At 41.3% G+C, this 12859-nt stretch overlaps 2 protein-coding genes across 18 annotated transcripts in view; one reads left to right on the top strand and one right to left on the bottom strand.

The window, feature by feature from the left end:
- LOC116721371 (tumor necrosis factor receptor superfamily member 14-like) overlaps positions 1–12859 on the bottom strand; it is a 1133408-nt gene that overhangs the window by 863364 nt on the left and 257185 nt on the right. The window lies entirely within an intron of this gene.
- myt1a (myelin transcription factor 1a) overlaps positions 1–12859 on the top strand; it is a 29995-nt gene that overhangs the window by 1395 nt on the left and 15741 nt on the right. For 4 of the 17 annotated variants that reach the window (XM_032564375.1, XM_032564486.1, XM_032564349.1 and 1 more), the window contains exons 2-13: positions 3144–3195; positions 5504–5540; positions 5623–5691; positions 6449–6663; positions 6865–7953; positions 9221–9340; positions 9836–9926; positions 10209–10322; positions 10417–10634; positions 11087–11289; positions 11501–11716; positions 11912–12060. In XM_032564375.1, the coding sequence (XP_032420266.1) occupies positions 3144–3195; positions 5504–5540; positions 5623–5691; positions 6449–6663; positions 6865–7953; positions 9221–9340; positions 9836–9926; positions 10209–10322; positions 10417–10634; positions 11087–11289; positions 11501–11716; positions 11912–12060 (2573 nt within the window). The other 13 variants (XM_032564424.1, XM_032564434.1, XM_032564393.1 and 10 more) reach the window with 8 other exon arrangements.

Here is a 12859-nt window from a genome sequence, read left to right as displayed (position 1 = left end):
AATAAAAATAGCACTTATTTCTGTTTTACTTTAGTTCAGTCCTTCCTTAGCAATTCTAGTTTATTATGTTTATTTCTTGTGAAGATGTTCTTTGTTACTCTGGTTTAATCATGTTTCTTATTACTAGTTATTATTTAGTGTTAGATTCATTTCCTAGTCCTTGTGTACTCTCCCACGCTCCCTGTACCACTTTCTCACTCTCTCTCTCTCCTCAGTCTGTCTCCTGCTCTCTCCCCTCACACCTGCAGTCAGTAAGCTAACCAGGCCAGGTCCGTCCGTCCGTCCGTCCATCCATCCATTATCTGACACGCTTATCCCTAGTGTAATGTCAATGTCAAACTTATTTATATAGTACTTTAAAAACAGGCAGAATAGCAGCACCAAAGTGCTGTACAAGAATGACAATAACACAAATGAACAAAAACAGAGTATCAAAACACTAGTTCAATTAAATGCCAAGGAATAAAAATGAGTTTTAAGAAGCGATTTAAAATGATCCAGGCTGTGGGCAGATCTAATTTGGAAAGGAAGATTGTTCCATAGAAGAGGAGCAACAACAGAAAAATCCAGATCTCCTTTCCTCTTAAGGCGGGTCCGAGGAACGGTCAGTAAAAGCTGATTATTTGTACGTAGGGTTCTGGACACGGACTGAAAAGATAGGAATAATCTTACACTAGGGATAATCATGATCCTAGTGGGGTCATGAGGGGTCCTGAGGTCAACAGGAGAGAGGCGGGGTCACCCTACAGGTCGCCAGTCCATCGCAGGGCAATGGACACAGAGACAGACAGGACAAACAACCATGCACACACACCCACACCTGAGGAGAATTTAGAAAGACCAATTAACCTGACAGTCATGTTTTTGGACTGTGGGAGGAAGCCGGAGTACCCGGAGAGAACCGATGTATGCACAGAGAGAACAAACAGAAAGACCCCGAGCCAGGAATCAAACCCAGGACCTTCTTGCTGCAAGGCCACAGCTCCCAGCCCAGGTCCATTGTATTCACTCTCCCAGTACTGATACGCCTCCTTTCACTCCTTGCCAGATCCTCCCGTCTATTCCCATCATATCCTGTTGTTCTTCCCCTCTGACCTGCTGTCTTTCCCTTGGATTTATTGGTTTTTGTCCTTTTCTGGAATCTATGCTTTCTTTGGATTTTTGTGAGTTTTTTGTTCTTTAATTTTTCGTTAGATCTTCAGCATAGCTTGACGTTTCCAGCCTGCTGCATTTGGGTCCATCCACTCACCCTTATGACAATAGGGGAATTTCAATCACATCTCTATAGAAGTTCTTGAGCAACTGAGCAGGGAGTTCAACCATTTTCAGTTTCCTGAGGATAAAGAGTCCATGTTGGGCCTTCATCACCAAGAAAGACTTGTTCACCAACCAGGTCAGATCCGAGGTGATGTGGGTGCCCAGGAATGTGATATTGTCCACACACTCCACCACATATCCTTGAATTGTAATAGGTGGGTGCACTGTCCTCCTGCATCTCCTGTAGACCACTATGACCTTGTTGGTCTTGCTGGTGTTGAGTACCAGGTGGTTCAGTGAACACCACTGGGACAAGTGCTGGATCTCTTTTCTGTACAGGGTCTCATCATTGTTTGTTATTAGACCCACTACGGTAGCATTATCTGAACCCTGTTGGAGCAGTGGATAGCTGCACAGTTCTGGGTGAATAGTGTCAAAAGAACCGGGCTAAGCACACAGCCCTGTGGTGTGTCTGTATTCAGGGCCAGGGTGGAGGGTGACCCCCTACTGTCACCACCCGAGAGCGGTTGTTGAGAAAGTCGCTGATCCAAAGGCAAATTGCTGTTTAAAGTCCCAGATTGTGGAGCTTCACTATCAGCTTTCCCAGGACGATGGTGTTAAATGGGGAACTGAAGTTCAGCATAAGTGTCAGGATGCTGCAAGTGTCTAAGGGCTGTGTGTAGTGCAATGGAGACGCCCCGTTCTGTGACATCCCTAATGTGTTTTAGGATGATCCTCTCACATCGTTTTGTAATCACTGGGGTTAGTGTGACCCGGCAGCAGTCATTCAAGCAGGTCACAACAGATTCTACTGGCAAAACCACAAAGATGGAGCAGTTGAGGAAGACCGGGACAGCTGAAAACTGCTGATTGAAAATGTCTAAAAAGACCCCTGCCAATGGGTCAACACATGACCTCAGAGTCCTCCCCAACACTTTGTCAGCCCCTGGGACTTTGTTGGGGTTAATGCTCTTTAGAGAAGAAGTCACCTGGTTGAGCTGCAGGGTCAGGGGCTGATGCTGCTCCAGGTGGAAGGGAGCATTGCAGTAGTTTGAATGAAGGAGTTTCATCTGTAGATCAGGGGCCTTTATGCCTGTACAGAGCTATCAACTATATGGATAGGTATACAGAGGAATGCCTGTACAATACGTCTTGTTAGACATGACACGTGTACGCCGTTTTGAAATATTTAATTCTAACCATGACTTACCAAAAACTTCCAAGACAATTATACTGATACATATGTTTGTAGAAATACAGTATATTAGTTTATTTCCAAATATTTCCTAAATATTAACTTGGCATTAACGCTGCCGTTTCCCAGTGTTGAAATTAACAGTCTAATCTGTGATTATTTTTAGTTGATGGTCCAATGAGAAAGAAAAGAAGAAAAATCAAACGCGTAACTTTTCTTGAGGTTTAATTGAAAATGTTGTTTTTTAGAGGCAGCAAATCAGAGTCTGCATGTGGCTTCAGTTTTTATCTGTTATGTTTAAAGTTACCTATGAGATCAAATAGCCAAACACGTTCTCTCTTTTTTTTTTTTTGGATCACTCTGATCTCATAGAACCCAGTAAAGTTTGTATTTTCACTCAGAAAGGCAGAATGTAGATTGCTCTTCTTAAGAGCGAACCCAACGCTTTATCCGAGCTGATTTCCTCATTTTGTGTCCAACTCTAGGCATAAATGAGTTCAAAGATAGATGAAAGTAAGTGACAAAGTTCTTTTTGTTGTTGTTTTTTCCCTCCATGTCTGTTTTCTCTGTCTGTCTGTCTGTCTGGCCATCTCTCCTGTGTCTGTTTGACAACGATTTACCCTCTTAATCGTTCCTCCATGCCACGTTGTCTGTTTGTTGTAAACCTTTCACCCAACCCTCTGTCACATAGATGAGTCAAGACACAGAGACAAGAACACGAGCTCGTTCCAAAGCCATCCGGGGTGAGTGTGAGCACTGACAAGCCTGCATGCAGAAACGAGAACAGAAAGTGAGACTTGATTCCCAAAGATCTGCTCTCCTCACTCTGTCTCACGTCTCATTCATATTCTAAAAACCCAGTCCAGTCACGTCAAGAGTGTTAGAAAGCCGAGAAACCAGCACATTGTCTCAGATATTTTCTTCTATTCATTTTTGGTTTATCAAATCAATCATTCGTCCTTCCAGCAAATCAGAAATTACAAATAAGTGGATTGCTGACACCAATAAAGCTCCAAAAATGATAAAATTGTGATAAAGTACAAATTTTCTTTTGACTCATTTTCGAAAGGGAAACTTATGCGACACAGAGAAAAATATTGAAATCCTTTATATCTCAGAATTTTGATGATCGTGGCTTACAGACAGTTACAGATTTGAATATTAACATCAGACCAATGAAAAGGATGTTTTAAACATAAGTGTCAGGCCTTTGAAGAGTGTGTTTACCTCTACGCTCTCAGTATTTGGTTGGCACTGTGTTCGCCCTGTTGGAAAATAAAAATCAGCATCTTCATAGAGCTTGTGAGCAGAATGAAGTATAAAGTGCCTTAAAATTTACTGATGTATGACTACACTTACCATGTACTTCAGAAAATAGTGAATGAGCACCAACAGATAACATGGCACCCCAAATTATCACCGATTGGAACCTTTACTCTGGATTTCAAGCAACTTGGATTCTGTTGTAAAGCCCATTTCACATCAGCTGAGGGAGTTGGGGAAAATAAAGGCAGTTTGTTTTAGTAAGCAGTTTGACATCTTCATGCCTTCATTAATGCTTTACCAGATTCCTGAAATACACTTTGTATGGGGTGCAGTGGTTCCTATTTCGGTCAGCTACAGAAAATTCAAAATGCTGTGGCAGGTCTTCAATCTGGAGGAATCGGTTCTAATCACATTTTCCACATTCTTGTCTTCCACTGGCTTCCCAAACGTTTAAGGATTCTTTTCACTCCTCAAAACTCTTTGACACCAGGTGAAATAGGGATTTTAGTTTGTGCTTCTCCTATACATTTTCATTGTATGTCTAATTTTTAAAGTATTTTCTATTTTAGTATTGTATGGGGGTTTTTATCTACAAATGAAATGGGAAATCTTATTGTATTCTCATTCCACTTCTGTGAATCTCCTTCAAATTCTTGAATGGATTTTACTTGGCAGTCATCGTAAGGTTGTGATTATCCCTGTTAGGTGGTGCGCCTATTGGTATAACACATTTTTCCTTCCACTCAACTTTCTATGAATATAATATGATTTCTTTTAGCATACACTAATATATGAGACACAGAATTTGGGGTTTTGTTTTCTATAAGACATAATCATCAAAATTAGAATAAATGAAAACTTGAATATATCTCATTGTACGTAAATTTAATTCTTTTACTTTCTGAAATGAGAAAAAATATCAAAATTTTTAACATTATAAAAAAAAATTGTTTAGATTGAAAGAAAAATCCCCCCATTGGTTTTCAGTAACAAACATGTGTCTTGACAAAACCAGACACATGGATTTAATTTTGAAAAGTTATTTGATTTAAATCTAGTTGGAACAGTTGTTTTGTAAAAAGTTACAATTAGATTTAAAGTTTGCAAATATATCCAGAAGCTTTTACTCTCAAATGCTAATTCATTTGCAACATCAAACCCACTCTGTTACAGGGTTGTCATCACGTAGTTTTAAGGTTATGATCCAAAAGTACACTGGCTCTTTTCATTAGAAAAGTTAGTCCATGTAGAACATCCACAAAGTCCTGTGATCAGTCATTTAAAAAAAAGAAAATTAAATATACGGTATTTTTAAGAACAGTGATCTCTATTCTGTCCCTATATATGGACAGCTAGTAGATGGCTATTTGCCGTGGACATCAGAAAACACAGTGGACTAATTTCTGATGAGTCAAAATGTTAGTTATTTTGACTACTCAAAATAAAACAAACTGAAACATGTTTTGCAAGATTTTAACTTTACGCCATCGCCGATTGGTAACGGCGATACGGAGCAACTGACATTCATAAAGCTGTGGTTTGAATTGATTGCTGGCTGCTGGTAGTTGTGGAGCTGTTCAGTCTTTTTGCTAATCGGACTGCATGCAAAGAACAGCAGCTTTAAATCACGCAACCCCATGAATGCATATTTGACATGACATGAAGACATTCGACAGCCTGAAGATGATCAATTAATAACTGCTCTTTCTATTCTGTCACAAGACGTGTAACGTGAGATATTTGTTTGTGTTCTCGGACAACGCGGTGAACGCTACTCTCTGTCAGCAGAACAAGTTGGACAAGCAATGAAGCTGGAAATGAGGTGATGTATTCTTGTCCTGAACGGCTCTCAAATCAAGCAGTGTGATGTGTTTGAAATGTAGGTTTTTCTTGGTTTTTGCCAGCAGCAGCTGTCCCACCCCTGGATGTGATGGCAAAGGTCACGTCAGTGGAAGATATTCGAGACACAGAAGGTGGGATCCAGCAGAAATGATGAGCAATCATTTGAGAGCAGGACTTGTCATCAACAATATAAATGTGTCAGAGTATTGAAAATCTGCCTGACGATTTACTTCTGCAGATGATGGACTTTCTGTTTTTGTAGGGCGAACAGAGGGACGAGACATCCATGTTACAAATTTTGGGAGCTGGAATATTTGTTGACGTAAAACGTTTCCTGTACTCGAGAGGAAACCATTTTGTTTTTCCTCAGCTCCTTTTAGGGCGACATTGTCTTACTGATGAATAGCCCACAGGTTTCCTGCTGTTGTGAACCGGCCTATTTCATGAGGCAGACAAGGTCATCCTTCCAGCATCTCTGAAGCTTTCCTAAACAGCATCATTTTGTTATTTCAACTTTATTCACACAAGTAAACAGATCGAATTTACAAGAGAGATTTGGACATTTCATTTTTTCATCGTATGCAGAAAGCACCTCCGTCAGGCCTTCATCCGTTTGTTTCCTTTGTCCCATGAACTCCTACAGAGCCCACTGGGTGAATTACACCTCTAAAATATGGAGACAATAATAGAGAACTTTTATCAGATTTGTTGTGAAAGCAACTTTCTCCACGGTTATGATACTGCTCCGTTATCAGTGTGCTTGCATCATTTCGATCTTAACCACATAATTTATTTGACTAAACATTCATTTCCAGTCAAATTAACGCACCATGTAGTTCGCTGCCCGAGTGTGATACAACGTAACAGTTCTTTTGTTTTGTCCATCAGCGCGCTAGGGTGCCCAATTGTAAAGAAAAGGAAGCTTCAGGAGGCTGAGATCGAAGAGAACCCGCTGTCGCCCAGGAAGAGGACCCAGCCTACCAAACAGGCCGATGAGGACAGTGACATGGCAGAAGAGGAGGAGCAGAATGAGGAAGACGGAGAGGAAAAAGATGGCATCAAAGACAAAAAGAAAAAAGAAACAAAGAGCGAGACGGGAAAAGGCGCGTAACTCAATCTTTCACACATTTCTCCGATTTCTTTCAGCTCAAAAATGTGAATGTGAATGCAAATGTGAACAATTTTCATTGCTGCTTAGACCAACCGCACAAATCCGTCGCCGATCTTCTTACGTACGGATGCAGACATGGTTACAAATGAACAACATAGCAGCTCTGACGTTTTTGTGTACTTGGGTTCCACAGTTGAACGCACCTCGGCGACCACAGACAGCCCAGAACAACCTTGCCCTTCACCTGATGACAAGAGCAGAAGTATCACCTCAGAGACTGAGAACAAAGTAGAGACAGAAAACTTTAGCGAGGAGGTAACATGTGTGATAATCACAGAGGAAGAGGAGGCTCAGTCAGCATCCGCGTGCCTCCCACCACAGCTCCCAGCAGAAGAAACAACTGTCCCTTGCCATGAAGAGACAAAAGATGAGGAAGAAGATAGAGAAAAAAAGGCAAACCTGGAGGAGGAGGAACTGGAAAGTCAGAGGAATGTTGCAGAAGAGACGGAGATAAGAAGACAGATGATCAGGCAGGAAAATTCTGATCATCAGTACTCAAGTGGAGATTACAAAAATCAGGCCAAAGAGTCAAAACCGATAGAAAATAATGAGACTGAAGAAGAGGAGGAGGACGAGGAGGACGCAGAGGAGGAAGAGGAGGAGGAGGAGGAGGAAGAGGACGAAGACGATGGAGCAGTGAGACAAGTTGAGACAGTTTTCATTCAGGAATCTGAAGCGACTGTGTCACTCAGGGAAGAGCAGTGCGACACCCTCAGGGCCGAGGAAGAAGCGGCAGAGGAGAAGCGAAGCAGCAAAGCCGGTGAAGTAGAGCAAGAAGAAGAAGAAGACGAGGAAGAAGAAGATGAAGAAGATGATGAGGAAGAAGAAGGAAACTCAAGCAAAGCCTCTCCGAGCACAGTCATCATCGAAGTTCACGCCGAAGAGGAGGAACATGAGGAGGACGAGGAGGAAGAGGAGGAAGAGGAGGAAGAGGAAGACGATGAGGAACTGGAGGAGGAAGATGAGGAGGAGGAGGAGGACGAGGACAGGGGAGAGGAATTGGATCGTGTCTCCGAGGGATCGGGCGTCACGGACGACTCTGAAAACTGGGACATGACGCGAGGGAATCTGGGGCTGCTGGAGCAGGCCATTGCTCTGAAGGCAGAGGAGATCCAGGGAGGTCAGGAGAGCAGCAGCTCTGTCGATTACCAACCGAGCAACGCCTCCATGAAGAACTCTGACGGTTCTGCTGGAGTCCGCCGCTCCACCCACTGTAGCAAAGGTACACTGTCTGCCAATGACATAGATCACGGGTGTCAAACTCAAGGCCCCGAGGGCCAAATCTGGCCCGCCATATGTGGCCCTAGAACCGTCAAAAAAGATAACGGTGTGCTTAAACAGTTTTTTTTTTCAGTCAAATCAAAGCAGTTTTTATCTGTTTACTGTTAAATTACATCAATCAGTCTCGCCACTTTTCTGCGAATTATTGTGTAAATTCTCGTGAAATCAACAAAGCCCTGCCTTTTTATTTATTTTTTTGCACTGAAGCATAATTGTGAGTTTATTGTAGATTTTTGGCAAAAGTGGTGAAAAATGTTGGATCCAAGGCACTGTTTATTCCCACCTGCAGGTGGATGTGTCTCTTCTACTAAACACCTGCCTCAGCCTTACTTTATGTATAATCCACAGCAATACAGCGAGTAATAAAATGTCCTATTTCCCATCATACAAAAGTGCAAGTATTTCAAAATTAGAACCACAAAACATGTTAATTTTTATTGCAAAAAATCCCAAAGACAGCTGCAAAATCCTGGAGGGACTGAAAAGATCAATCAATCAAATTTTATTTGTATAGCACATTTCAGCAGCACGGCATTTCAAAGTGCTTTACATCATATCAAACACAGAAACACAAAGTCATTAAGTGGGGGGTTCTTGCTTTTGCATCCATAAAAGATTTACCGGTTACACTCCTACTGTGTTATATGGAATGAAATACCTATTTGGTATTTTTATTCCCACTCACGCTCACAATCGCGCAGTTTAAAACGAAGTAAACAGCCTTTCAAAGGGCTTCAGACACGAGGCTCCGTACACCTCTTTCACGGAATATTATTTAATTTTAAGAATTTTGTTCATTTTTCAACAATTCATTAATGGGTTTTAGCAAGAGATTCTGGCACAACCGGTCCTTTAATAACATTCATGATCTTGATTTGGCCCAAAACTAAATTGAGTTCAACACCCCTGACATAGAGCAACACGTCTAACTGTAAGCCCTGCCGTCTGGTTATTGCAATTAATGTGGCAAAGATTTGACGTTTTGATTCTAATGTTTAATGTTGAAATTAGGTTTGTGTCAAACTGTGCGACACAGAATCTTATCAGAAAAATGCAATATATATGGATTGTTTGGTCTCTCCCATGTTGGACTTAAGAAAAACATCATTTTCCCATAATCAGTTAAAATACAAGCAAAATATACTTTTGTTTTCATAAGGCTCTTGTGTTTTGATGACATTTAATTAAGCTTCTTTGCATCTTTTCAGAAAAGAAGGAAGTAAAGTGTCCAACTCCAGGTTGTGACGGAACAGGCCACATCACTGGGTTGTATCCTCACCACCGCAGTCTTTCTGGATGTCCCCACAAAGACAGAATACCTCCAGAGAGTGAGTACATCACCCAGTGGCTCCCAAACCTTTCACCCTACAGCTGGTATCGGTGGAAGTTAAACAATTTCACTCATAGAACAATAAAAGGAGCGAATGAAAACGCAGACGGATCAACCAAACAGCTCTTTCATACTATTTTTAAAAATATATATATATTATCACTTCAAAAATGTATCGAATTCAGTGACATTGTAAAAGTACCAACTTGACATTTCACAACCCTCAATGTATCTGATCACAACTTTGGGAACGACTGCAGTGAGCTAAAGGTGGCGAAGGCGTTTTAGATGAGAAGAAAAATGTTTCTGTCATCTTTCTGTCTAGAAGTCTTCACCAGCACTTGTAACATAATCAGTTCAACTAACACAACTACTGAAGACTGACTAATGAAGTTGTAGCCACGGCTATCTTTAGCTCACAGTCACTGTGTGTGTTCATAGTACACATCCTGTTCTAAATATACTGACGTTAGTGTACTTCTGCTGTCTGTAGTTTTGGCCATGCACGAAAATGTCTTGAAGTGTCCTACTCCCGGCTGCACCGGCCAAGGTCATGTGAACAGTAACCGCAACACACACCGCAGGTTGTTAAAGCACACACACACACACACACCCACACGTCGACAAAGGCATGCACACAGCAGGTCATTTTATGCTTTAGTATAATTTCTCTTCATTATTTATTTCAAAATATAGCATGAGGACTGATTTTAAAGATAGATTTATAAAATAAGCAGCAGAAAATTAAGACAAATTAATGTTCTCTAATAGAACTAACACATGTTTGATCAAATCATCTAAGATAAAAATCTCGATGTTTGCTTTGCTAATTAAAAATTCCTGTTTGGATCTTCCATCCCTTTCAGCCTGTCCGGTTGCCCCATAGCAGCAGCAACTAAGCTGAACAAGAACCAGGACAAGCAGGTTCATCTGCAAGCTTCAGCCAGTGAGCCGACCTCAAACTCTGACAGAGTGCTAAGGCAAGACAGGAAACAACGTTTCGTTTCCTTTTCACCTCTATGGAAGTCCATGTCTGCTGATGCATTTTGGTCGAACCTCTGATTTTTCTTGCAGGCCAATGTGTTTTGTGAAGCAGCTGGAGATCCCTCAGTATGGCAGCTACCGCCCCAACACAGTGACTACCACACCTCGAGCTAACCTTGCCAAGGAGCTGGAGAAATACTCCAAGGTTTCTTTTGACTATGCAAGCTTTGATGTCCAAGTGTTTGGAAAGCGTATGATTGTTCCAAAGATGCCCGACACTACCGACACATCCACTAAAGTTTTCAAATGTAAGTCTAACTCCTGCTCTAGATTTTGCCACAAAACAAGTCTTGAATGTTTACGGGTTCTGTGGTGGCACAGGCGTGAAGGACTGAGCACTAAGGGGTCCTTAGTCCTTGACGCGGCCCTCACAGGTTTGAGTCCTGGCCTGATGACCTTTGCTGCATAAAGCATCATGTTTTTTCACGCAACTCTGTATCAGTTGGAGAAATTATATTGCACACAATACAATAAACACCCATTTGAGCTTGATGTAATTTGATTCACAATTCAAAAAACTTTATTCTACCCAGCAAGTGAACATAAAATCAAAGAAAGACACAGAAAATTAAGTCCATTTACATTAAAGAGATGAGGGTGGAACATAGATTAATTGGTAAATGAGAGCTCACATAATTGAAGACGCCATATCAATCAATCTATTAACCTAAGTATTTATTTTTGTGCCATTTGCACACAGCTAAACCATTTTCCAAGGCGTCCTCCCCAAGCCATGGTTCATCAGGAGGTTTCGCCAAGAACATCCCATCCTCTAGTGGTTATGATTACAGCCAGGATGCAGAGGCAGCCCATATGGCAGCAACAGCAATCCTCAACCTGTCCACCCGCTGCTGGGAGAGACCGGAAACCTGCGGCACTAAACTCCGGGAGCCTTGCACCAAGGTATGCAGATCTACTGCGATGGATACTAAAGAATACAAGAACGGTTTAGCTAAAGCCACTTACTGTACAATTGCACCCGAGGAGAACATCAGTGACGCTGATTTGTCTGGTGTGCGGCTCAAAGCCAGCTTCGGATGTGAACACTGGCTTTTCCAGTTACGCCCAACATCTATCCCACACTTCACTTTCACCATTTATTTTAACACTGCAGGAGGTCGCGATTGAGGTGGATGAGAATGGCACCTTAGACCTCAGCATGAAAAAGACCAAGAGAGAGGACATACAGTCTGCAGAGACTGCATGTTCTTTGCCTTCCTCCTCTCAACTTGTGGATGCCACGTTGTCTCAGGACCATCCTCAGTCAGATTGGGACGGTCCACTAGATTTCACCAAACCCAATGAAGACAAGGAGGAAGACCATGAAGAGGTAATGAATTTTTCCACTAACAGGACATTTCCGTACAAAACAAAAGCTCACGGAAAAGAGGAAATATCAGTGTCTTGTGGCTGTAGCAACTGTATATGCATTAAAACAATTTTAAAGTTGGAAACAGAATTCTGATTAGATCAACTTTTTCAAAAGTATCTTAGCCATTTATGCTCTATGTTTACTTCTGACCAGATGGAATACACAGCTCCTTCATATACATCATCTGATGACGAGGAAGAGAACCAAGAAAACTCAGAGGACCGGAAATACCCCGGTGAAGTCACTACTGGCAGTTTTAAAGTCAAGTTTCAGCCCAAAGACAACAAAAAAGAAGTTATTGTGTAAGTTCAAGATCTTCCCATTTTAAAACTCGTGAAAATAGGGCATGTGACACGACAAGTGATCTTCAGCTCAGTGTTTGATAATAGCTACCAAGTAGTGTCAGACCTAAATCAAGAACTGCAAATATTGTATTTCTTATCAAACGGCGGTGTGAATACAAAATGCTGAATCAATTCACTGGTTTGCTGAAGAATCTGAAGAGATGGAGTAAGACTTGTTGATCAATTAAAATTAGCTGAAATATTAAAACACAGTTTTTAATTAAATCTATCAAAGATTTTCAGCAGTGGAATATCAAGTAGCAGGATCTACAGTGAGATTTGTGGCTGAAAAGCTTAAAGTGATCCAGGATTAGCTGAACATGTTGGCCTAAATATGCTGTAAATTTTATTTTAACTGAGAAATTGCTGTTTGCAGTACAGTTTTGGTGGTTTTGGTTATTATGAAACCACCAAAACTCATTATTACTTCAAAAATGTACATCTTGTGTTCGAACTTTCACCGATGGAGGTCGCCATTTTTAAACCTGCTGGGTTGATGACTCATTTTGGTCCATCCTGTACTGGGGTTTACAGAGTAAACACATGAAGGCTAACTTTACCTGAGTAGTTGTTTATCATATTGCGTTTGACTGGTGTAATTTTTGATAATGCCACACTGTGTTACTATTGGCTGTAATAAAATAAAAAAAAACAGTGAGGGGAATCTGAATAATTTCCCACATAAAAAAGGAGAGCACAGTGGGAGAGAGCCGAAGCAGAACACAACTTCTGAAGGACCTACATAATTTGTGCCCTC

This window comes from Xiphophorus hellerii, chromosome 1 (assembly GCF_003331165.1).
Source record: "Xiphophorus hellerii strain 12219 chromosome 1, Xiphophorus_hellerii-4.1, whole genome shotgun sequence".
In the NCBI taxonomy this organism is placed as follows: Eukaryota; Metazoa; Chordata; class Actinopteri; order Cyprinodontiformes; family Poeciliidae; genus Xiphophorus; species Xiphophorus hellerii.
The sequence above is the reverse complement of the archived record's forward strand: the minus strand, read 5'-3'. Positions and strand labels throughout refer to the sequence as shown.